Source organism: Hyalella azteca, unplaced genomic scaffold, assembly GCF_000764305.2.
Source record: "Hyalella azteca isolate HAZT.00-mixed unplaced genomic scaffold, Hazt_2.0.2 contig17406, whole genome shotgun sequence".
In the NCBI taxonomy this organism is placed as follows: domain Eukaryota; kingdom Metazoa; phylum Arthropoda; class Malacostraca; order Amphipoda; family Hyalellidae; genus Hyalella; species Hyalella azteca.
The window spans coordinates 405,768-433,394 of record NW_025947190.1 but is presented as its reverse complement, the minus strand read 5'-3'; the positions used below and the strand labels follow the sequence as shown (position 1 = coordinate 433,394).

The window sequence follows — 27,627 nt, the reverse complement described above, 5'->3', positions numbered from 1 at the left end:
CCCCTGCAGTGTGCACCCAAAAACCTGTAATGCTGCTGCGGCTGCAGACGCGTGTCGCTCATACAGTTACAGTACAAGACCTCTGAGGCTCTAGCTGCGCCCAGCACGGTAGGATTCTAGGAAATGGTTGTTCATTTAGATCCACCAGGACGGCCGCAGCGCTACTCACTTACGGAGTGGGACGGCCGCGCGCTTCGAGACGAGTGGGCCGTCAGCTCAGCAGCGGCAGTGCGCTATAACAATAGGAGCGGAATAGCGATGGGTTACGGGTAGTGTCGTAGTGAATATCTTCAATGTCAATTAGCAATTGGGTCTGGAAATTCTTTGATTTGACAACCATTAGTCAATAGTGATGGTGTTATTAGTTGTAATTTGTAAACTTGTATATTGTTGATAGCCTGAAGCCCTGAACTGCCTGATAGGCCCTATCATCTGAAAGTTGAAACTTGAAAGTGAAAGATAAGTCAATGGTCTCTCATTTATTTTTGCTTCATTTGAGCAATTGAATGAATTATGGTTTCCAAATCTTGGCGTGTTATGTTATGTCGTGCATAAATTGATTATTGAATGTGAAAAAATTATACCTAACTGCAAATTGAAAGTTGTTAGGTAGGGCTAGTAGCTATAAGCTTAGGCTATGTAGGTTAATAATTGTAAGAAAAAGGTTATCATAGCTAGAACAAATCATAATAGAATATTAATAGGTATGTGCACAAAAAAATTTTTTTCCTTTGATCGTATTGAAAATTGCACCACTGAAAAGAGAAAAAAATTTAGAAAAATATCATATAGGGTAAATGCGGTATATTCCGTCACACATGGTGGCATTCCATAGTATAAATAAAAGAACATGGGCTTTTGGGAAATTGGAGCGCTCTGTCATAATTGGAGCGTCAAGGTCACTACACCTTCTCCCACGAAATCTACTCCACAACTGCGGGCGGGCTGCGTGCTGCAGCTGATCGCGCTACCGTGCGCGTGCGGTACGCGGCTACGCCTGGTATGGTAAGTCAAAAGAATAGTGTCGCGCTCCAACCTTTCTTAAACGCCTACTGGTTATCCAAACCAAAAAATAAGCAATGGACTTCCTATGGACTTAATTCATAAGAAATGGATATGAACTGGATCAATTGCTCCCCGGAGCGCCCCCCTCCCCCCGGAGCGCCATAAGTACCTCTCTTGTCAGAATTCCACCATGCCGTCACATTAAGGACGCATTGAGAAATGAAAAACTATAAAAAAATAACTGTATGCATTACTCAAGTTCTGTTTGCTTTATGTGACTCTCAAAACACCGCACTACGCATCAGCAACAACGAAACGTCACAAAATGTTGCCATATTGATTTAAAAGCCTTTAGAATGGATAAGAATGCAAACCTACCAAATCCCTATATTCCGTCACTGTGTGTGGCAATATTCGGCACGTGGTGAGGCGTATTCCGTCTGCGCTTCAAATTCTACTGATACGTAATGCCGTCATCCACGTGTTCGAATTCCGTTTGCTGTGTGAGCTGTATTGAATACAACACGGCTTTGAATTAGAACACTAATGAGTATTGAACACTACTTAATTACGCTTTTAATTAACAACTATTAAGCTTTTAATTAAGCAAATTTCAATTTTTGTACACAGCTTGGAATGATCTGTGTGTCCAATTCAAGTTGTGACGGCATTAGTTTTCATGTGTCTAAATCCATTTCTCAACTTTATCATCTATTAATTTATTTACCACTTGAAATCAGCGAATACAAGTATACTTAAAGGATTCCTAATATATTCACAGATGTATTTAAAAGTCTTAAACCATAATATTCTTCCTATACAAACAGTTATTCACTATTTGATAGAGCAAGGTCAACTGTCAAATTTGACACATTTTTCAATGATCTCACTGGGTAGCGTGCATTGTCTCTCTTTGGATCTCAATATTTTCCTGCTAGATAGCCAAGACCTAGTGTTTTGGCAGTAGTTTGACACGCAAATGTATGACGTCGCCATTTTAACCATCAACAAACGCATGGAACTAAAACAAAGCTTAATATAAAGGAAAAACTAAAGAGGTGATGGAATTACCCACGATGACGGAATATACCGCGTTTAAACTAATTATGAGTGAAGTAGGTCGAAAAATGAAAAAGATATGAATTTTTTCCTTTTTTCAATTTCACCCCAAAAATGGACCAACTTCTGTCACTTTTTTTGGAAAAACTATCATTTATTGGTTTCCTATGAGCCAATTTCAAAGTTTTTAGTACCATTGGAAAGCTCATGTTGTAGGCTATCTATTCTAACTAGAATAAAACATTTTGGTTGAGACTTTGACTGCAGGTGGGTGGGGGAAATGGGTGCAACTGCTAGATATGAATGCTATAACTTTACTTAAAGGCAGAATTGGATGGAATAAATAACTTAAAGGCAGAATTGGATGGAATAAATTCCAGTTTCATGGTCTTGGCACCATAATTGAGCTTAAAAATATGAAATTAAATAGAATACGCAAATAAAATTTACTAGTAATAATAATATTATTAAGTTTTATTAATATTAAATTTAATTCCTAACTAATTATAATAAATACTAGTGAATATTGATATTAATAATAATATTAAATACTGATCCTCATCATGTCACGTCTCGTCTTGTGCCTCGTCTCATCTCGTCTTGTGCCTCGTCTCATCTCGTCTTGTGCCTCGTCTCATCTCGTCTTGTGCCTCGTCTCATCTCGTCTTGTGTTTCCTCTCGTGCCTTGTCTCATCTCGTCTCATGCCTTGTCTCATCTCGTCTCGTGCCTCATCTCATGCCTCGTCTCGTGTCTCATTTCCTCGTCTAATGTCCAATCTCACGTCTTGCCTCATGCTTGTCTCCTCGTCTCATGCCTTGTCTCATGTCGCGTCTCACATCTCATCTCACATCTCGTCTCATGCCTTGTATCATGTCCAATCTCATATGTCTCGTCTCGTGTCTCATCTCCTGGTCTCATGTCTTGTCTCGTGTCTCATCTCACATCTCGTCTCATGTCTCGTCTCATATCTTGTCTCATGCCTCGTCTCATGTACCCTCTCATGTCTTGTCTCATGTCTCAGTCTCGGCAGTAGTTCAGGACCAGCGTACCTCACTGACTCATGACTGAACTGAACGTAAACAACACGTCAGGACATGATAGAAAAACTGTACGAATGACTGCAAAGCTCTGAAATTTCGAGAGCATGCTCTAAAAACTATAATCTTGATTTCAAATTATCTTTCATTAATTTCAAAATACAATATCCATGTTTATTTCCTGCCCAAATGTTACCTCTTGCACATCCCAGCTAAGCAGGTACTTGATAGACATTTCTCAAAAAAAAAATGATGTCATCATAGTTCAAGTTTTTTTAGTTCATTTCCAAACAAAAGTCAATAAAATCAAGCTAACATTTTGGCGGGACTTTCAAAATAAAATACCTTACATGCGCCGATGCGGAAAGTGGCTGTCCGCCATTTTGCCAGCATTGTTTACGTTCGAGCGTACTTTGTGCACATACCTACTTATTGACAGTTGACATGGCATCCATAAGCTTGTTTAATGCTAATTTCACAAAGGTTGCTTCAGATATATTAATCATTGCCATTCCCATGTTCCACCCTCAATTTTATATAGTTAATGATATTAAATGGCATTTTCATACAAACGTGTATCCATTAAACTTTTATACTTTCAGATCTGATGGAAGCAACAAGCATCCCTAACAATGCCATGGTGCAGACTGCAGAGGGTGGATGCAGCGTCGCAAATATATGGGTTTTTAAGCCCTAAGCGTCGCCGGGTAATTTTAAGATGCGTCGCCGGGTAATTTTTAATGTAAAGCCATTTATGCTGAGTAATGAAAAACTATTTACAAGCCACAAACTTATTTACAAGGTTGCATGCACGTGTTACCCCAAATAATTAATTTTACCCTAAAAACAGTCCGATTGTACAGCAAGTGTCAACTGAAGATGTAATAATGCAGTCTGACCACTCTAATGTGACCGCAACTACGTAATCGTAAACTTGATGTTCACATTTTTTTGGTGGGAACTCATCGCAACTGATTTGCAAACAAGCTTCACTGCATACTGATCAATCCAACTTACCGGAAACCTTACTTTTTTTAAATAGTTGGCCGAAGACTGACTAATATATTAAATGAAAGAATTTCAATCTAAATGTGTCGGCAAGATCTTCTGATGGCATAAATTTTGCTACTGAAGCGTCGCCAAAGATCTTGCAATATTCATCCACTCTCTGCACAGTGGTAACAATGCAAGGATGTAGATCAAAACATTGATCTAAAAGTGAGCTCCACCAAAAAAACATTTCAACATGGCTATAATTGAATTGTAAAGATCATTACTTGTAATTTAATAAACATAAAATTTTCCTATTTAAAAGTTATATCTCTTTGGTGTTGGTGGTTAAAGTTTATATCAACTAAGAAAGGCAAACTAACAAAATTACAAGACATCTTGTTACTTCTTACTGCCTCTTATCAGATACGGAAGGTCAACTGCCTCTATTATAAATACGAAATGTAAACAGACAATGTTGCCATAAGAATTTCGAAAAATTTTCTTCTTAAATAAAGTTTTATATATCTTACATTCCCCAAATTTCAGTATCAAGAAAAATCTTATTATTAATGGATAACTAAATGCATACCAAGTATTTTGTCTGTTCCTTGACAAACTGCTCTTGTGCAGGGTGTAATCTATGGCCAGGATTCCGCAAACACCTGCATGAAGAGAAAATATTTAGATTATTTTGCATCAATTAAGCAGACCAATGGCTTAAAAAACTTTATGCAGGGAAAATCCCCTGGAAACACACATCATCCAGATCTTGGCTGCACTAAATGCCTTCTAATTGACCATGTACCTCTGTAATTGAGGAGTGCAGTGGCCAAAAATTGTAGCGCACTCCAATATGAGCGGGCCAGCAGCAGCGGCAGCGCGCTTGTCCCGCTACAAAAGGAGCAGGCATAGTGCCATAACTGCACTGCCATTCTAGATGCATTCTTAATTACCATCCACTTATGATGAAATTTCCAAGCCCGCCCATGCCCAAATTGGAGTGCATGCACAGCAGCAACTTCCTTTGTCCCACATCATAATGAGTACTGACTCACGGCTCAAGCCACACTCATGCGTTCAGCTCAGCTGGGTCAGCTCAGCTGGGTCTGATGGTAGATGCGCCAGCTAAAACTGCTAAATTATTATCAATTCACAATTAAATTTAGGTATTTATACCACTGTTTAACGACAAGTGAAAGTTTAAGGAGAGCATCTGGATAAAAATCGCTACCGTAAAATGGGGTAACTTAGACCACTTTTTTTTAACTAGAAGAGTTCTACTACAATGCATCAAAACCTGGAGTTATTTAACCAAAAAATAAAAAAATTTGAGGGGGTACTCTGACAGGCTTTAAATAATAGCTTTTTTTTGTGGGTCACATTTTTAATTTTTTAACCTATTAGATATGCAAACTTTTCAAATCTTTCTATTATGTTATGTTGCCTCAGTATTAGGCCTTTAATGCCCATTGACAAAATTTTTCTATGTCAAATAGTTTTTGAGCTGTGGGGGTTTTTGTTAAAAAAATGAAAAGTGGTCTAAGTTACCCCGCCGGTCTAAGTTACCCCATTTTACGGTAATTTTGATATTTCCTATTTTTATGCTCATCTTAAAGCTGACATTCTGACCTATCCATTGGTACCAAAATCATCTCTGGTACGTTGATTTTTGCATTCACGGCAGACCGCTAAAGGGTTAGGTGTTGTGGAGCTCTTTCACATTTTAGATAAGTGGAAATTCATGGCCAGGCACATAATACTACTGTCTTTCAATGCTGCCTGTCAGTTACCTGGCAGCTGTCATGTGGGAAGGTGCTCATGCAGTCATTCCCTCCATCTGTGCCTGAATTTCAGCTCAAGTATTGTTTTGTCTGGTATCCTTGCACCTTAAATGCCTTTATATAGCGCGATGTGGGGTGCTCATGGCTTTGTCACGCTCTACCGAACATGGCACTTATTGTCACTGGGAAGCTATCTCCTTCTACAGTTGATGCTCCTCCTGACGCTACAGTATTGAGAGATATACCATTCAATTCACAAATAAAAGATCTAGAGGATGGTTGTAGCTTTTTTCAATTGAATTAGTTTTGAAAATATTCTGAAAAAATGGGGTGGGGGGGGGGGTAAATAGAAAAATTTACAAAAATTAGAATTAAATTCACCCCCACCCACAAAAATTAGAATTTCAAAAAAAGCTACAACCAATCTAAACAAATGGTCTTTATGCATCAAATAAAGATATGCATCTCAATGTTGTAGCTTGAAAATCCTAGGAGGAGATAGTTTCATACAGTACTCCCTTCTAGGCCGTTTTCCAAGAATTTCATTTTTTTTCATTTTTTCTGAAAAATTGACAGGAATAAAAACTGTTTATTTTTCTGTTTTACATATCTGTACCAAGTTTTAAAGTGATCAGTCTGTAAATAACTGAAATAAAATTTTGCCCAGATGCTCCCCTTAAATAATAAATTATTCCATAATACCAAAATATAGACAGTTTCAGGTGTAAAAATGCAAGAAAATTTTATTTTAACAAATGAAATATGTTACTTCTAAGTTGTGCTACAGGTGTTACTGATGAGTAATAAAGACATGAGTGGCATCCTTACAAACCAATCTTATCAACTTTACTAACCAAGAAAACTCAGTTTCTCACTTTACTTTAAAATATAAATGTGATTGCTTCACACTGCACTTTTAGGCAAGGTTCAAGATCTAAATGGAAAAATTAGCAATGCACCTACAGTTCAAACAAACACTCAACAAGTCACTGCATGTGGAGAGCAGGGCCTATACTTTCAAAAAAGTTGAGAGATTGTAAGTTCATCTGCCAATCATTGACGGCCTTTCAAGCCAAATCCACCAATCATAGACAAGAAAATAGAGCATAAGTGCTCATGTTCACTTATCAAGTTTTGAAAGTATGACCCAGGAGGCTGCACTCCCTTTTGTTTACATTACTAAGTACAGACTACAGACTATTTATATTTTCTATCAACATTCTTTTGTCACCTATGTATAACAATGCATATTGTATAGTGCATACTATTGGTATTGTTTTGGTTTTATGTATTATGTTACTATTATTTTTTATCATCTTGTGGGTATTTTTTATGCATAATTTTGTTTAGTTCAATCATGAATAAGTTATAAATCTAACTTTTATGAAATGAGCTTGACAGCAAAAATAGCTATGCAACTAGGTCTTTTCTTAAATGGGCTGGCAATATTTTATTGTTAATATCATGGAAGTTGTCTTATAGTAAATGAGAATAGTAACTCCATTTGGTTTTTGGAGACAAAATTTCTGCTGTGCCAGCAATGGCGGCCAATGCTCCGCCAGCAGCATTTGTCCCATGCCCATTTGACTGCTCTCCAATAATTCACTTGCGCCAGCAGCATCACATCCGACTATGTCATTGCTGCAGTGCGCTCGCTGCCCAACAAGCAGTGTTCCAGCGATCTGCTGCCTACGTTGTTTCTTAAAGAGAATGTTGTAACCCTAGTACTTTTTATGTTTGAACTTTTCAACCACTGCCTCACTGATGGTGTTGTTATGATGAACTTCAAATCGGCTTACATTATGCCTCTATTAAAAAACCAAACCTTGATGCTTCCAATCCCAACTCGCGAGTTAGTTAGCAGTTAGCAAAGGCTCCACTTAACAAAAAAAAAAAAATCAATTGACAAAGAATTTGATTACATTTACCTTGCTCAGCAAAAAAAGTCACTTAAAAAATTAATGCATTATTAACCATCACATAATTTTGCATAGAATGTCATAGATAGAATTGTGCACCAGGCAACATAGAATGAATGGTAATAAACCTAAACTATGATTTATTTCTCAAAAAATATGATGGTTGCCACTTGAATATTCCTTTATTTGCAGGTATGTTTTATGATATTTTTATTATAGTAAATTCACTTGACCCAATTAAAATGATGTGAAATTACAAGCCCAGTCCCATAAGCTTACAGATACAGAGGAAATGTTATATGGCTGCTGATATGAAACTTTCAGTAGAAAAGGTTGTTGTCAATGGCCTGTCCATGGATATGGTAATATCATATCAATAATATGGTAATGTATGTATACAGTAATATATTAAAATGGATATAATATTATTCTATAAATAATGGAAAAACAAGTACAAAATACAAATCATAGAAAATGTCATTACTCTACATCAACATCATCTACAAAGGAAGAGGAATTTATAGTACTGTTAGTAATGGATGAGTACACTCTGCATGCTTTAAACATTTTCAAACATGAGTTTTATTTCAAGTGTCCCAAATTACCATATTCCCAGGAGTAATTTGGGACAATTTTCTCTTGCGCCTGGCACCTCACGAATAATGTAATTAATTATTTGGAGATGCCTTTCAATAAGCCTTGCAAAGACCATTAAGATCAGCTCAAACTCATTAATGAAATGTTTTATGGTCTAAAGTGGTCAACAAAAAAAGTGTTTTTTAATACCCCATTTGAGAGTACACGTCAAGCCGGCATTGTGAATTGCTTGATTCACAGTTTTTGATTGATTATGGACATAAATTTACAGTCAAGATGGCTGATGGAGAACTTGGAAAAAATGGCAATATCTCAAGCTAAAAGGCCTTACTGTACAGCCAGGACAAGTATCAATGAAATATAACGATAACTAAAAATTGCTACAAATTTTTTATATATGTCATACCCAATTACCAGGGTGGATAAATGTAAATTTAGAGCCAGGAATTCTTGAACATGAAAAAAAAAGAGAATAAGACAATTATTTGAACTGCAAATCTATTTTACAAGTTATTAGGAGCCATTTTTAAGCTGCAAACTCATTTACCAAGTTGCAAATTCATTTGCCGGCCAACAGTCATGCTCAGTTATAATTTCAAATTTCATTTTAGACTGAAGTAGAAACATGAACATTTTTCTTCATTTAAGAAGCATTCAAGGATGTGATCCTGGGTCAGGAAGATGTAACACAAGTTGTAATCCATCTAGTGAATCTCCTGGTCCTAAAAACTGCAGAAGAGCTCTGATTGCAGCTTGAAAGATAGATATATCCCATGCCTTTGATCACAAACATGCTTATGTCATGTGACAACAAAGTACCTTCTTTGCAAGTGAATGCATTTGTGTTCGAGCCTGCTCCTGCCAATAGCATTGGCAGCATTAGCTGCACCATGATGCAATTGTGTCCTTGTTCCTTGTAGCAATGCAAGCAGGCATATTATGAACCATTATGGCATCCAATGCCAGCTCCTGCACAGCCATACTGCAACTGCATGATCCTGTATGGTACTGTCTGGTATTGAGATAGTTGTGGACTGTGCTGTCCATTGATTTCAACAAGCCTTTTTTTTTGTGTGGGTAAATTTCCCAAAAACCTACATCTTGATATGTGGGCATGTAATCAAGTATTTTTTTAAGTTTTCTCAAAGAAACATTGTAGTTTTCTGCAGCCTTACATGATATCAACTACACAGTCATCAATAATATGTTTTGGGTGCTGTCATTGTGCAGGTTGTTCTGTGGAAGCGTGCTTTTTCCACTGAAACCAAAATACATTGTAGTGATAAGATTTTTCCAATCCTGGCCAATTAGGAGCCATTCTGGATAATTGGGCAGAGCCACCTGCAAATGAGGCAATAAAATTCACTCCTTGTATGGCCTTTCCCATATTTTCTCATGGGAAAAATTGTAAAATGGCCTGCTTTGCCTACTATTTTGTAAAATTTCCTGTTAAATTATAGTTTTTACCCTCAACATTTGAAAATACCTGCCCGATATTGCAGATTTGTTTCAATGTGTAGAATAGATGTTCATAGCATTTGGTTCCTTTCTCATTCTGTCTTTGTTGGGTGCAAAATTAGAAATCATATTGCTTCAAAGAGGATGTTAGGAGTTAAATTTCATGCCTCCAGCTTGGTGTCAAAGTTGCTCCAGAAAATTTAGAAAATTTTTGTAAATCCTGTGTTCATCATTACAAAATTGGAAATTTCATGATATATACCTATAATGGTCACTTTAATATTATTTGTCATCTGAAGCTAATCCATTAATTGGCTTATTCCACAAGAATGATGAAATGTTTTGCTTAAGTTCTTCTATGCAATCATCTTGAATATTTGTAATTTTATTCTAATTCTGGTTTCAGAGCATTTAAAAAACAAGTAGAAATGTCTGTCAGCATTGTCACTTGTTCAGCTTGGGTACCTCAAGGTCAAGCTAAAGCCAACCCTGAAAAAGTAAGTTACTGACTTGAAAATTTTACTGCATTCAAATATACATAATTTTTTATGTTGGAATATATTTTACAACATCCAAAACTATTTTTTCAATATGTTTTATAGCAGTGGTTATTTTAAGGAATTTGAATTAGAATATGGCTAATATATTTTACTAAAAACTTGAAAGCAAAGAAAACTACACAAAAATTCATAGTATTTTTAAAGAAAACGCTTTGGAGTCCAGCTCCATCGTCAGTTTGAAAATTCTAGAACACAGATAAATCAGTAATTAGTGCAGTCAAGATTACAATAAAAAAAAACCTAAGCTGTAAAACCTACCTATTTACAATTTCAAAAGCAGGTAAGAGCTAAAAGGTAAATTCAAACTAGGCCTCGGTTTAAAAATATGCAATGATTCTAAAATGCGCAAATCAGAAACACTGGAACTGGAAGCTAAAACTTTGCAGTCACTGTCAGAAACTAGAACATCACACTGCTCGGCATGAGCCTGCACTGCCGAAAGAGGGGGCGCGATAGTAAGTTACCAGTGCTACAACTATTGCCCCTATGTTGTGCGACCCTAGAATAAAGATTGCGAGGCATCATCCCAACGTATGCAGATGCACATCATGCACAACTATATTTATAAACTAGGGATGCTTGCATATGCATAGGGAGAGTATCTTTGTACCTAAAAAAGAACCAATTTTAAAATGGTTGAGCAATATAACACATAGATTAACATTTGTGAAATACTTAGAAAACAAAAGTTTTAGCTCCCTTGAAATAGTTTCAGATGCAGGGCCAAAATATGGAAGAGAGCAATAAACAACATCCATACAGTCATGCTCAGGAGCAACCTCATTGTACTGCTTGGACATGAATTTCTTTATTTGGGTAAACACCATGAAGTGGAAAATTTATTTACAAATGTGCCCCTTCATGAAACCATAGATATATGCCTGAATTGTTTGTTTTAGGATGTAAATGACCTTGTTATTGGTTTGAAGCATAATTTTTTATAAATATCTTTTGGAATTATCCGTTTTAAATTCTTTTTTTATATTTGTTAACAAGTTTTACCAACAGATTGATTGTTTGGGCATGGGTCTTCCACTCGGCCCAACCTTTGCAAACATTTTTATGTGTTTTCACGAGGTTTCCTGGCTGTCCAATTGCCCTCTTGATTTTAAGCCAATATTCTACCACAGATATGTTGATGACACTTTTGTACTTTTTAAGCATCCTCATGTTGAACTCTTTTTCTTTTACCTAAATTTGCAACATAAATCCATCAAATTTACTATGGAACTGGAATCCAACAATAGCCTGTCCTTCCTCAATTGCAATATTACTAAATCTAATGGCCGTTTTCAAACTTCTGTATTCCAAAAATTGACTTTCACAGGTCTCAGTATCAGCTTTTTTAGCTTTTGCTTGCTTCAATTTAAGATTAATGGGATTCAAACACTTTTACATCGGGGCTTTTGTATTTGTTTTACTTACAATATTCTGCACGCTCAATTCAAATTTTTACGCATTATCATTTTGCTAAATGGATTTCCGACTAATCTGGTGTTAACCCAAATAAAGAAATTCATGTCCAAGCGGCTTAATGAGGTTGCTCCCAAGGGCGACAGTAGAGATGTTGTTTATTGCTTTCTTCCATTTTTTGGCCCTGCATCCAAAACTATGTCAAGGGAGGTAAAAACTCTTGTTTTCTAAGTATTTTGCAAATGTTAATCTATATTTTATATTGGTCAACCATTTGAAAATCGGTTCTTTTTTTAGGTAAAAAGATACTCTCCCTATGCATATGCAAGTGTCCCTAGTTTATAAATATCGTTGTGCATGATGTGCATCTGCATACGTTGGGATGACATCTCACAAAAACTTTATTCTAGGGTTGCTGAACATAGGGGCAGGATTTGTAGAACTGGTAACTTACTATCGCGCCCCCCGTCATTTGGCTGTGCCGGCTCACACCGAGCAGTGCGATGTTCCAGTTTCTGACATTGACTTCAAAGTTTTAGTTTCCAGTTGCAGTGTTTCTGAGTTGCACATTTTAGAATCATGGTATATTTTTAAACAGAGGCCTAGTTTGAATTCGCTTTTAGCTCTTACCCGCTTGAAATTGTAAATAGGTAGGTTTTACAGCTTAGTTTTTTTGTTGTACTTGACTGTACTAATAACTGAGTTATCTGTGTTCTAGAATTGTCAAACTGACGATGGAGCTGGACTCCAAAACGTTATCTCTGAAGATTCTATGAATTTTTGTGGACTTTTCTTCGCTTCTAAGTTTTTAGTGAATTTTCGATTCAAGCAAACGAGTGACATTATTAATATATTTTAGTTGAAGTGTTAGCATTATTTTCTAATCATTATATTTTTCAATTTGTAAAATGTAAAATAGTAAGTAATGGACTTGACAATTTTTTGCAGATGATTGTGATTTGATATAATGGTAGCAATGTGCATAATTATTTGCATACAACTATTAAATATGATTATAATTGATTTAATGTGCCTAATTATAAATACTCCATGAAAAAATTGGTCTAGTGAAGATATGCCACAGATTTGTTCATATTAACTTGTATAATTCTTTATATTTCAGGTGGAAGTCAATGTAGAAGATCTGAAGAAAATTATTGAGGAAACAGAAACTAAGCTTGGGTGAGTTTGGTTTTGCAGTACCTATGAGGTTTTGTTATAATTTCTTGGGGCTGCTGATGCTATAAACTTCATTCGATTTACTTCCATTTTTTTACTGACTATTAAATCCATTCACAAAGCATCTTGTATGGAATGGTTTAAGACATGTGTAAAGTATCAATCATACAGCCTAATTAACATTATTTTAATAAATATGCATTTAAAAATTACTTTTTAAAGACGAAACTTCTAAAGGGGCCAGTGTCTCTGATGTTATTAATGTACTATGAATTTATTTTGTTATTTTTAAAAGAATAAAAAATAAGTTTAACATTTTTTTCTAATATGTATATATATTATATATATAGGTATATTTTTAATTTTTAAATTATTTATTCTGTCAATCGGTGCATGCTTTGTTGCCGACTTTATGCAAGTGTGCAAAATTTCAGATCAGTTGGACAGGTAGAAGTACCTACCTATGTTAAATATTGATTACCTATAAGATTTGTAGCAGACAAACAAACAACAAAAAGTAAAGTTAATGAGAAGTGTTGTAAAAAATGTTTTTCATTCTATTGCCTTCATGAAAGAATGTAGAATCTTGCTTAGTTTGTCTCTCTATTCAACACCAGCACATTTTATTGAATTATATTGCTCTTCAGAGATCTGAAAGCAGAAAAGGATGACGATTGTGATGAGGGTGATGACACAGATGAAGATAATGTAGATGAAGAACAAATTGAAGAAGTTGATGTAAAACCTAAAGTCAAGTTGGAAGAAGCCATGGAAATTGAAGATGCTCCTGTGGATGAGCAAGACATAGACAAATTGTACTCATTTGGCACATATGATCAGGAGGATGATAGTAAGTATAGTGCAGTTTCTTCTGATGATTTTAAAAAGTATTTATATATTTTAATTCAAAATTGATACTTATAGAAAGAAAGAATTGCATTGTTCCGAAATTGCATAGGTGTCAAATACTTCATGAAAAGGGCAATTTTCATTTTCAGTGCAAGCAGAAGGCATCACATTGTATGGCATTTAGTTTAGGCCAGGGAATTCGCTCAGTTGTTTCCTGAAGCTTGTACTCATAAGTTTTATGTGTGTATATAGATCAGCTAAATCAGCTCCTGACTCTGAAGAACTTGAGCGTATTTGGTAACCCCGCGGACGATCCCCTACTGAAGGACAGCCATGACCAGGCGCGAGAGGAAGATGAGCTCAGTGAGGTCGAGAACCACAGGATCCTGCCTGATGACAACCTCATTGCTGTGGGGCATGTCGAGAACGATGCTGCCATTCTAGAGGTCTATGGTGAGTTTATATCTGTTTTGCCAGATCTCTACTGTAACAACGTACTAATGGTTGATATAGCTTTCCCAATGCAAGCACTTATAAGAGAATGAAATAGGTACTACTACTATATCAAACTGTTGCTCATACCCATAGACGAATTTTGATTTCACTTTTAATTTTCTTGAGGAAAGAATGTCCGATAGCAAGTCGCATTATATGCATATACATGAAGATTTCTGCAACGTTTCTTGGTAAGGAAATGAAAAATATTTTATGCTTAACACCAGCAATATTCCTGTTGTACAAGAAATAAGAAGACCGGTGTTTATGTATCGCTTGCACAATTATAATGCTGGACAAATAATTGTTTTTTGACCAGCTACAGTCCTACAAAAATTTTAAATTTTTTTGACCAGCTAAAGTCCTACAGATTACTAGAGTTTTATCCTTGATTTGTTATTATTATGAATCCACAATCCATTTTATGATGCGCCACAAATTCCTGTTGAGCTGAAATCATCCTTATCTTTGTTTAAACATGGAATGTATTAGGTGAAAATAAGTGTATAACGTTAGTCGACTGTAATGCTGCCTATACTGATAACGATTTCATCAGTCTCAATCTAAGAAAGTACGTAATAGACGGGATCTTTATGAAAAGTGGTGTTGCACTGCACTGACGACAAACTCACCTTAAGTGGGTACAAGATGGTTACGGTATTGAGTTTCAATGTAAAGGTCTTCAATAGACAGAACACGAGAATTTTATAGGTACATTATCTACTCGCAGACGCGCAATTAATATAACAAATTTCTTCTATTATCTGTTTACAGTTTACAACGAGGCTGGCAACGCTCTGTACGTGCACCACGACAACCTGCTCCCCACGGTGCCCCTCTGCATGGAGTGGCTCAACTACAACCCCTTCCAGGAGGAGCTGGCGCCAGGTGCGTGTTCTTATTTTATTATGAGCACTATGTTTACGTTCTCAGCACCACCGTGCACCACCAGGCCGCGGGTGCACGGCTGCGCAGCCTGCATTGAGTTATTTGAGCATTCCATTCACCAGCAGATTATGAAAAAATAGCGCTAGCTTTTGGTGGGACAACGCAGCCATAATTGTGCCTTTGGCAGATCCGTGGTCAGTATTATGGACGTTCTTCACTACATAACATTGCTTCAAGAAATCGTTCACTATTCAGGGTACCAAGTGATAACTTTAATTAAACTATTAATGTGCTCGTTTTACTTAATTTTTTACGACCTTAGCGTACCTGCTTTTTATTATACGTGATTAGTATTATATTCCATTGACATTACTAGGCTTCCGGTACTGATAACATATGAGTAATACGCACCCAATAAGACACGCTGGTGTTACTCACTACAAGCACTTACCATGTTAATTAAGTAGTGCTCACTCTCTCCTATCTAAAATATTATGTGCTTATCAATGCGCTTATACCGTCACTTGAACAAATCTTGGACGGGAAGTTTCAACGAATTCAAATATTGTTAATTACATGATCATATTTGTAAATGTAACCCTATTCATGTTCTTAATAAATTGGTATACTTTTTATGTTTCCCTAGTTGAATAATTAAAGAGCACAATTAAGTTAAGATCTTTCAGCAGCAATTTTATGGGACAGATATAAATGTCAACCTAGTTATTCATATTTATTCCATAATATTTCAGGGAAAAACACGAACGTTAGCAGACTTGTCATTAGCTAGCGTCTTAAGATGTTACATATTCGCTGCAGTTATTGAACTACGGTGTATTTAAATCTCTAGCTCCTTACTGAAATTTGTACCCTAAACGCCAAACTTTCATAATTTTTTACGTCCAAATTATCCTCAATTAGGAAGTAAAATTATCCTCAATTATGAAGTAAAATTAAACAAAGAATATTCTTGTTGGCTCATCTCACCGTAAAAAGTTCGTCAGAAGCTTCCTCTTCGTCCGTCAGAACGTTCCTCTTGACGTTATTTCTGAGCACAGTTTAACGCAACGCGTCCTCAGCGCTGACTGGTGATGTCGGCTTCGTGCTGTGGCTTCTTATAAGCGAACGCAGGTCTCGTTCGAACGAAGCATTATTATCTTATTATCCCAACACGTGATGACTGTAACGCTATATATAAGATATGATTTTAAAATTAATTTGAAAATATGTGACTCCGATCGGAAAAAAACGTCGTCATAGATTGCTTCTCACAACTACTTTTATTACTGTAAAATGTCAATTGAAAAATAATGCCTTCTTAAAAAAATTTTGACCAATGAATATTTGAATTATATTTCATCATGGATATCCCACTTGATAGTGATAACTCTATAATTTAAATCTCTTGTTTACGAACTCCCATTTTGACCTCGGTTTGTAGAGCTTTGTTCAATCTTCGTTCAATTCTCGTTCGGATGTCGTGGTAAGAGGCGGTGACCGCTCGGGCGCTCTCGTGCAGTGCTGCGTATCAGGCAGCTCAGGCTTACTACTTATAAGGAAATATGACGTTAGTCGATTTCATTTACATAGCGTATTAACCAGGTGATTTGATTTTAGGTGAAGTACTAAATTTTAGTTTTTAATGTTATATTAAGATATATTTGCGCAAGTCTCTAATTAATTGAAAATTTATGAGAGAAAAGAGAAAGAATAGGTAGAAAATTGACATTATTTCTATCAAAATACACTTGGGACCTGTTTCAAAGTTCAGTCAAAAAGAGAAAATGCGAAATATTGGTAATAGCTAAGTTATAACCGTTGAATTTATTGAAAAGGTGGTATTTGTAATCGTAAGATTTTGAAGTTTATACTTTCACGAGCCTAATTACAGTATCTGTTTGTGCTTTGTGTCTTAAATTTTTCATTCTTTTCGCGTATTTCTAACTCTTCCAGTCTTCTTGGAAAAATATAAATGTTTTTAAAGGTACTTTCCGTACTTTTTTCACGAGACGGGGCGATAAAATTTTATGTTGTCCTGTTGGCGATAAATAATGATTTTCCTCTTAATTGAAAATCAATTATTAATCACGATGGGACGAGACCTCTGGACGAAATATGAACTTTTAAATTTTGTGTTAATAGGACTCACGAGTTGATCATAATGAAATTCGTCAAACATTTTTTTAACAATATTTCGTAAGTTGCGGTGCTTTGTCCAGAGCAACTTGCGGCAACTAGGAATAACGGCTACAACTTGCAACTAGTTGCCGGCCACAGAGCTTCAACAATAACTCAGTATTTCTTCGTTTGTGGTACCCAGGCCCAGGGTGTCGTTATTAGCAGCCGACTGGTTCTTTTTCGACCAGTTATAATACTTCATGACGTTCGCCATCAATCATTAGTAGGTTCGAACACTCCCCGTAAAAAGTACTAATTAATTCCTATAAAAATTGATAAAAGTATGGATATATTGCGTCGTCAATGCTGTTCATATATCGCCTCATGTTTTCGTGTCACGTTACGACCTCAGTGCAAGTGATTTCTGTCCTTTACTCTTTCATGTATTTTTTAGGTTCTCTCCATCAAACACACGCCGCGATTATTTTACCAGGCATCAATATTGATCCTATCAAATGCAGTCCTCAAACTCATAATTGTGAGCTCCAATCCATTGTGAAAATTATTAAAATGAAACGACCGAGTTTCTGGTCTCAGGCAGAGTCATTTCCGTGTACGACAATTCCGACCGTTTGATATTGTGGTCATGTTACCGGTGGTGACTGGAGAGGAGACTGGTTCATTCATGTGTGCGTGTTCCCGAAAAAAGGGGAATCTTTACCGCCGGTGCATCTTATCGCAGGTTTCTTTAAGAGTTTATTTCTTCCAATAGTTTTTATTTCATTGTCCGTGAGTTCATTGCCCGCCATTGCAAAGTCTACAAACGACGTATGAGCGCAATGAGACGTATGAGCGCAGCGGAAAGCTCGAATACCTCCAAGCTCTGTTGCTCGCTGAGTCGTAGGTAAGTTTGGCAGGGGCACAACTCGCTCCCGGCCCGCGGAGCAGCTCGCTGCGTGGTAAAAGTTTATATACGAGGTTTGCTAAATGAACTACCTAATTATTATAGAATATAGAATAAAAAAGCTAAAATATTATTTATCCGACACCATGAATAGAAGAGTGTCTCTCAAGCCTTGTCTTGACAGACAAGGCTGTGAGATTTATGTTTTTCTTACGGATGTTATTATAAACCGGGGGCGTTTTTCCGAGGACCCGTCGCGATTAGGATTAACTAGTAGTCCTCATCTTCCTCATCACAACTCATCTATGCGCCGCTTTCACCCACACCATGTTGATCGACTAAGTTTTTCGTATCCTCAGCTAGGGTTGCAACACTTCATCTAAAACCTCAACTCGCCAGTGCTGTCACTGTCCATATAGTTTCACCGAGCGCACATTGCACTCTACCGCTTCTAACGACGTACTTGGGACTAGAAGATGACAATAAATTGATAAGCAAATGATTTTCTCTTATATTAGCTTTCGGCCGGTAAAACTAGAAGGAGAAAGTATTAGCCGCCATTTCCCTGTGTATACACACCTGTATACACGAATCAATTAGCCCTATATTTTTGGCAGTTGGAACTTGCCAGATTTAGTAGGCTGCAAAAAGTTATCCTGTCTATGAGCAACCATTTTAAAGTTTCAGTTATTATACTATGTACAATGATATCATTAATTGGAATCCTGTTAATGACAGCAAATTTAAAGGGCAAGATGGAGCCCGCCCACACTCTTCTAGCGGTTTTATCACACGCACTGCGTCTCCAACCCACGCCGACTCCATCACGACATTTGAAACGCTTGCTGAACGTGTACGGTCCGCGTTAGGCGCGATTATTTTTAGTGGATCTAATATAAAACCTTATGAGCGAATAGCGTCAGAGCGTAGTTATTCTGCTAGCGCTACATCGTCTCGTCAGCCCATCAACATGACTGCAAATTTTTGCAGGATGTCGCCTAACCTGCAGCCCAACTGCCATTATCAAGTGTTTAACTCGTTCATTAGGCATTATTATTCACGCAATCAAAATGCTTCATAATCTCATTCGACGTGTCTCGTGTGGTAATGAAATAAATCGTCTTGCCTCGAATCTGTATAACATATCTTGTTTTATATACATGTCTCATTTTATATACATGTCTGGTATAGTTTCATAAAAGCCGGAACTATTGTCGCAAATTTTGGAATAGAATTATTATCCCGATTTTTAAACAATCTTCTCTTTGTCTCATTATTTTTGCCTTGAAAATTTTCGTCTAGTCTCGTGGTGTAGGTTCGTTTCGAGTAAAAAGATTCCGAGACGCGGAGTTGATTTGTCATGATGTACGTAATTCCGCCTTATCGAATGGATACGGTGGATGGTTTCGTTTGTGCTTACGAAAAGCGGATTTTTCTATGTGTTTGTTTAGCGATAGGAAATCGCACGCCAATTCTATACGATTAATCGTAAGTAATTGGAAAACGCATTGATGAATTTCATTGCATTATTCAGTCCGACACATTATATTGATAGTTATAAATGGTTGTACAAACGATCGTGATAGGCATTTTAGTTACCTAGAGAAACGTTGAAAATATTTTGATACTTCATAATCGAGCCTTTTATTTGTTGGCCACGGAATATTTTGTCTAAGCATTTATTGCATTAACATGACTTTTTTTAACAGAAATATCGACTTAAGTGCTTTCATTTATTCTACATTCCTAGTTACAGCTTGAATTTTATTGTGATCAGGCAACCTGGTGGCGGTCGGGACGATGGAGCCTCAAATCGAGGTTTGGGATCTTGATCTGATCGATGGACTGGAGCCTGCGTATAAGCTTGGTGATCCACGACCCAACAAAGCCACCAAGAAGAACAGGAGGAGAAAGAAGAAGACTAATGACGCGCCTAAGAAGGTCAACGGCCACACTGACGCTGTTCTCTGCATTGCATGGAACAAGGAATACGAGTCAGTTTCTTTATTTATTATTGACACAAAAAGAAAGAATGTTCAACCTCATGAGCGATCGATAAATAACACTTATAGATCTCCCTTCGCCTTCTTAGCATTGGTTACGTAGTACAGCCGTTCTTGTGGGATAATATTCGCCTGCTTGATTAACCTTATTGAAACTTAACATATGGCGTTTTTGCACCGTATTTAGAGTTTAAGCGGTTTTAATTGAAGACCAGAGCATGCTTTTTATTAACAATTTTTTATTGTTTTTTTTTACAATAAGCCGAACAAAATTTCTTGCTGGTGTTGGGAGATCAAAAAGCAGGTTACCAAACTGACATTTTACTGGTAAACGACGTTTTGAATATTCAATATTCATTCTCAACTTCTCAAGTAGGTAATAAGTTTTACAACACTTGAAATTTGGAAATGACATAAGTACATATACATCAAGGATGAGTCTCCAGCTATAAATTTGCCCACCACTGGATTTGTCTGGACGTTGCAGTTGTTCTCGGAATAATTTCAAGTTTTGATTTCAAACCGTAGCTACAATATCTTTTATATGTACTTACAGGGTTTTGGCAAAATAAGGGAAACGCCTAACATTTTTAGATCAAAATGTAGGGGTTTCAACCGCACAAATGTTGAATCATACTCGCTTAATGAGCTATTGCCTAACTACACACTTATTTAGTGTTTGCACAGTGATTCTCTCGGACATTCATTACTTTTCGTATGATAATTTTCTCTCATTCTCTGTACTTATTCTTATATAAATATTAAATTATTATTCTATATATTACTTATTATATAAGAATTTATTTTTTTCTGCAATCGGCTTGTAGGCAAGATGAGTGCTCAAGTAGTTATTATTGTCTTAGTTTACTGCGACGGCTTAAATTTTACATACCTATTTTTTACTTTCCATGTATTTTTTTTCAATGAACTACTCTAATCATTTCGTGAAATGTTATACATGACAATACCAGCAGTGATATGAGCAAGCATAACTAATCGTGCAGGTTAATCTTACTTACACTCAGTCGAGGTAATCTTCTCATTATATGCATGTAACTTCAGGGTCACTTCAAGATTAATTTTTCTCTCATAGGGCTGTAAGACAAGAAAAGGTCGCATATATATTTTGCTGCATTACATATATATGAGTTGTTGCTATTGAAGGATGTGCTTTAAGTGAGATCTGGCCATTTGAATCGATAAATTCGACTCGAACAATTGGATTGCGTGTGCAGGCACGTGCTTGCGAGTGGTTCAGCGGACACTTTGATCATCTTGTGGGACCTGCAGGAGGTGGCAGTGTCGCAGGTGCTAACCTGCTGCAGCGGCCGAGTGCAGAGTCTGCAGTGGCATCCCGAGTGCGGTGAGGCTCAGCATCTTAAAGTAGCATAAGCCTTATATAAAGAAGCAACGCTCTGTCTTATTCAACGTTTTTCTTATTTATTTTGAGTGACAGCGAGGAAAGTGAGGTTGTAACTAAAAATCGTTACATGTTTAAATGACATCATCTTCTTCAATTGAACATCTAGAATATATATGACTTGATAATTGTTACCTGACGTGTAAATAGCTTCAAATTTGATCTTAAGTCTTTCTGCTTTGCAATTATGCTTTCATACTTTGTCGAAGCCACGTTAATGTAAATTATATTTTTTTTAGTTTTATTGGTCGAAAACAGGTTGTCATCGCCATCAACGATAGTAATTACGAGAGTTGAGCAGGAAGCTCCAATTAGGTTGCAGAAACTAAAAATATTTGAATCTGGCTATTTGCTATTGTTTGAAACAGGGATTAATTTACGCAATTGGATTGTTCAAAACAGGGATTAATTTACGCAATTGAATTGTTCAAAACAGGGATTAATTTACGCAATTGAATTGTTTGAAACAGGGATTAATTTACGCAATTGAATTGTTTGAAACAGGGATTAATTTACGCAATTGAATTGTACGGATCAGGGATTAATTTACGCAATGGAATTGTTCAAAACAGGGATTAATTTACGCAATTGGATTGCATTACTTAAGGAAAATAAACGAACAACTTCATAGCAATCGGCTGAAAAATAACCAAAACAGCCATTTTGCGATTAATTATTAATGTAAGTGTTAACTAGAGAGGCCAACAAATTGAAACAAAGGCACTCACGAATGTAGTTTGGGCTAATATGGAGCCTCTATGACAACTAACTACGTCGCGGTATTAGAATCCTCTTGAGTTTCCGCGTACATTAGCATTGGTAATGAGATGCTGCGCTGCCTGTATAATTCTCTGATGATCACTTGGCTGTTAAATGCAAAAAGAGATCAACTGCCCTCATGTTTCAGCAGGTAATGATCTGCACAACACGTACAATTTTTTAAAAAGGTATGTTATGTTTACCAGTTCACTCATCCATATTATAATTCTTCTCTTCAGGGTTTATCGTTAACTTAGAATTCCGTCATACCGATCTTGAGTGCTATTGTATATTATTCATGAATGCACTTGAAAGAAGTACTATGTTTTCCTCTTAAAAAACTAGATTCTACTAACTTCAGGTGCTAGGTAACGTTGTAAAGCTAGGACAAGACTTTTGAACGAAATTTCCCTCCCCTCCTGATATTATTACGGCTAAAACTACGCTTTGCGCCATAGGTTCTACGCTGGCATCCGGTAGTGCGGGCGGTGAAGTTCACATCATCGACTGCAGGGACGGCAGCAGCAAGCGTTGGCAGCTCGACGGCGATGTGGAGAAAGTCCTCTGGGTCAAGTGCAAGAACGGGAATTATTGTCTGCTTGTGAGTCCTTTCTAGTCACATTGAAACTCCGTGTACTTCATGTCACTGAACCCTCAACCAAATTTCATTATAATGAGCTTTGATTTTATCGAGAATAATTATTTTCTAAGCGGATTTTTTATCTCTTTTTAACAGGAACAGTCAAGGTTCAATTACGATCACTTGTTGCTAACCGGGTACTTTTTTCAGGCCAGTAACGACAAAGGCTTGCTGTACAGCATAGACCCCGAGCAGGAGGAGCCTGTCTGGGCCATCACGCCGCACGAGAAGGCTTGCACAGGTGCGTTATCTTACTGCCTGTCGTGCTTATGTTATAATAATAATAAATATAATTTATTGAATGTTTTTAATTCATCAACAATATTTACTTTAGACTGTTATTTTCTTCTGAGTATTCCGGAACTGTAAACTTTGCGATGAACTCTTCTTCACTTCTGGCATATGAAATAATACTCAAGGTAAAACTTGATTTGCAATTTCATTGTTTTGCAAGTTAGCATTGAATTCTTTATTGATAGTCGAAAAAATAGGCTACAGATGTACAGAAAAATCATATTTAAATAAACCGTTTTACTTCTGATACGGAAGATATATTTGCCCTGGTTTAGAGGTACTGTTAAGTAGCATTCTAATTTCTGGAGATGATAAAAAATAGTAAGTTATCAGGCTGTATACCAGTTTTTCGTCTACTGAATTGAACGCAATAGAATTATTACGGCATGTTTTAAACGTTTTCTGTAGTCATGCAAGTTTTTGATCTGCTTTATATTAAGCAATAGAATGGTGAAAGAAATTTTTTTGTGTGCTCCTGTGTGAATAAAGAAGTTAACCCTGTGGCACAGGTATACAGGTGAGCAGTAAGTGTCCAGGTCTGCTAGTGACTGCTGCTGAGGATCACAGCATACGAGTATGGGACGGAGGAAACCCCATGGACCTCATCTCTGCCGCTCCTAAGCTCGTCGTACAGCTCGCTCCTCAGGTTAGTTCAAGAATGTTTGCTTACTCAATTTTAGTTCTCACTTTAACCCTGATTATCTAGTGTGGCAAAATAGCCCCACAGTCGACTGTATTCCTTAGACGCTTGCTTACACTCTAGGGCATTGTAATCCAGTCAGCTAAATTTTAGGCCGACCAATAATGGGATAATATTATGAACTGCTCAACGCTGAACTACTGTGTTTAATAAAAAAACTACATTCATTGTATCCGATACTAAACAAATTACAGTTTATTGACCACAAACGTTTAAATGTTTGAAATGCTTTGTGAATTCACTAATATTTCATCTCCGATTTAAACATCTATAAACTTCTCGGCAATGGAGAGTATAAATCTTGCACCGGACTTATCTGTTCTAGAAGTTCTCATTGAACCCATGTCGAGGTACCAACTTTACCTACTCTTTGTAGAGTTCTATTGCTGTAAAAGTATGCAGTCTGGCGAGGGTTGAACTGAAATTAGATAAAATAATATCGTACATTGCAGTTCAAAATCGGAAATTTTACTTGACAAATGAGCATTATCGCTTGTATCGAGTATATGAAATCAAGAAAAAATATAACTCAATACTCACTGCAGTGAGTGACAGAGAGCGCATTTTCTCGTCAACGAAAATTTGAGGTCACGGACGGACGGACAGACGGACGGACATGGCGAGCACAATAGTGCATTTTTTTCATAAATGAGAAATTGCGCTAAAAATGGCAGCTGAAAAATTCCAGATAATGGCATAATTCCAGTAGGGGAGTGTTTGTTCGTACTGTATATAGGGCACTTCTAAACTCTCGCTAACTAGCATTCCTTCAATATCAAGACATTCTGACGCAAAAAATGACCTCTGTCAGTTTGTTCATTTTTTTTAGTTTCATAGTTTTATTCAACATGTTAATCAAATTTATTCATTATTTAACCACAATGTATTCTCCAAATCGATTACAATATCGGTTATTTCTTTCATTCAAGGATTTCCTCGCACCACGCAGATTTTTATGTTCTGTTCTTTGTTCTCTAATAATTAGGCATCGAAGTCGCTCTGCACTGGACGTTTCTGTCATCAAATATCAGTAAACAGTCACGTAGCGATAATGGAAGACTGAATATTGACTATTTCCTTTCGGCAGGTGGGAAAAATATTCTCTCTTACAGCTGCTTTAGAACATCCATTTGTCTTCTGCATCGGTGGCGATAAGAAAGACAACTGCTTCAAAGTTTGGGATATCCGCGCTTCCCTGAAAGGTGAGATTTTTAAAATTATAAAATGATGAATATGAAGTATCTGGTAACCTCTCTACTCCCGTTTCTGGCCGTGAATTTTAAGGCGAGTTTATAACTGATGATTCTATACTGGCGTGGAATATCACAATAATCTATGAAAGCAAGTGTGATCCGAGTGGCTTAAGTTGAAGCGAAGTCGCTCAATCGTCTTGATCTTTAATTGCCCCTGGTGCATTTTTTGTGAGGGAAAAGAGGTCATCAGTTTCATCAGTCAGATGATGGAATCTTCTTGTCGCATATGTTTTTAATAATCAGGCGGGTGAAAAAATGGTGAGATATTCATTTCCTAAGAACAGGTACTCCAGTATCGTGAATATAAATAACATGACTGGACATGTACGCCCAAGTGACTTTTTACCATCGATAGTTGATGTCATGCTGATTTCCAAAACGTTCTCAATATAGAGTTACTCGCGGTGCATGCGGTTATTAACGCTTATCTAACTATATTCAGTGAGAGAAGTATTCTGTCCGCGCTTGGGACTGCCAGTGGATGACGACGTCCCAGATAAAACGCGTCTGGAGCAACAAATAGAAACATCCGAGGACGTGGAGACGAGGTTCATGAGCGGCGCATCTGGTGGCAAGAGCCACAAGAAGAACAAGCAGCACGACGGTCAGATACGTAAGCCGTAATCCGTCGTTATGTATAACCTCAATAAAACGAGGCGGTTATTGACGAGTTTTAGTCCTCAGAGAGATGCGCATCAGTTTTGTTTGGCAACAAGTACGAGGTTAGTTAGTAATACTCGTCGAAATAAAGATGCATTTGGCACAATATAAAACATTATAAACATTTCTTAAAACTTACGAGTAAGATAACATGAGTACCCTAGTATGCTCAAGGTTGTGATCGTGCCTATCCGAATAGTATAAAAATATTGCTACCAGCACAGCGCTGTATGAAATGACAATAATCAAGAAATCAACATTCTACACAATTGTCTGCAGTATTACATAGTGGTATAGATTGGCAGAATTTGTTCTTTTAAGCAGGTTCCAATAAAGACTAGAGAATTTGTTTTAATGAAAATTTTCTTATTAGTTTTTCAACATGTCGAACAATATTTTTCGTTTGCACTGCTAAATCGATTTTTTTTTTCAATTTGATTGAAAATCAGGTACCCTGATTATCGATTTACCAGAGCAAACGAAAAATATTGTTCGATATTTTGAAGAAACTAATAAGGAAATTATAAATCAAACAAATTCTCTGGTCTTTGATGAACCCTGCTTAAAAGTATTACATATTTGCAAGACGAAACTGAGGAAAACTCGTACAAAATGCCCAGTCTTACAAGCTAACATCATGGAGAATACACTTGGCACGAACTCTAAGATGGAGGTAACATAGAAATGTCTTTTGGAAAAAAAGTCTCGTTAACTAAAATTTATAATGTTGTCGACAGCGGACATTTATGCGCAAGAAAAGGCTTGTAATGCAGCGGTCATTCATGGTAACGTGCGTAAAGCGAATACTCAGCACTGATATTTCTGTTGGTACATTTCTCCCGTAAAGAACATTCATATATTTTACACATAAAAAATCTACATTCATTGTTTTAACTCAAATGACACTTTCAAAAATCACCAAATTCAGCGCGACACTGAAAAAGAGCAGAGGAAAATCGTACGGAAGAAGTAGAGAGAAAAGCCCGATGTTAAGGTAAATATAATTTACTGGGAGTGAGAGACTATCAGAATCGACTGTGATCAATTATCAACATTCAGGACACAATTTATCAATGGAACAGCCCAGGTTTATTAAAAAAGAGCATAAAGCCTGAAACAGAACTGCTCATAAATACCATAAAATTGATTTTGCTTGACTATGATAAGCAGGGCACTTAGACCGGAAGTTGTAGATGCTTTGTTTCAGGAGGTGAAGGAAGGCACACGCGTTTTAAGGCCACAACATGATGCGTTCCGCAACGCAATGCCGGAAAATATCTTGCAAACTGAAGGTTGATGGAAAAATGTTCATATTATCAATCGTATAACAGTAAAAACCCTAGGTGACATGTCTACGAAAGTCCTGTAATTCAAACGCCAGGTGTCCACCACGTTTGTCGATGACTAAAACTATCAACAAAACGAATCTTTCTAACCGTCACAAAATGATTATGATACATACTTTTAGCCGATGATAAATATTATACTAATTCCAGCGAAAACTTTTCCGTTTAATTAACATCACACGTCAAGCTTAATTACTTTTTTTACGTCATAAGATCCTCATGCTGCTCGACATCCGATGGACAGAAGATATTGCAACACATGAAGAATAAGTCTCCAACAAAACGCTACAGCGTAA

At 36.8% G+C, this 27,627-nt stretch overlaps 1 protein-coding gene across 1 annotated transcript; it reads left to right on the top strand.

The window, feature by feature from the left end:
• On the top strand, window positions 1-25,986 carry LOC108682703 (periodic tryptophan protein 1 homolog). Its single transcript, XM_018171928.2, has 13 exons — window positions 1-108; window positions 10,257-10,347; window positions 12,947-13,005; window positions 13,650-13,852; window positions 14,104-14,304; window positions 15,121-15,234; window positions 20,034-20,250; window positions 21,495-21,622; window positions 22,897-23,039; window positions 23,229-23,319; window positions 23,882-24,018; window positions 25,160-25,274; window positions 25,768-25,986. The coding sequence occupies exons 2-13, from the start codon at window positions 10,279-10,281 to the stop codon at window positions 25,947-25,949; spliced, it is 1,659 nt and encodes a 552-aa protein (XP_018027417.1). The 5' UTR covers window positions 1-108; window positions 10,257-10,278; the 3' UTR covers window positions 25,950-25,986.
• Window positions 25,987-27,627: the final 1,641 nt, after the last annotated feature.

What these genes read in the sequence shown, in the direction of transcription:
- LOC108682703 (XM_018171928.2), top strand. Translation starts at nt 10,279, where the DNA reads ATGTCTGTCAGCATTGTCACTTGTTCAGCTTGGGTACCTCAAGGTCAA. An exon ending in GAAACAGAAACTAAGCTTGG is followed by an intron (nt 13,006 to 13,649) that starts GTGAGTTTGGTT and finishes ATTGCTCTTCAG; the next exon opens with AGATCTGAAAGCAGAAAAGG. An exon ending in ATATGATCAGGAGGATGATA is followed by an intron (nt 13,853 to 14,103) that starts GTAAGTATAGTG and finishes GTGTGTATATAG; the next exon opens with ATCAGCTAAATCAGCTCCTG.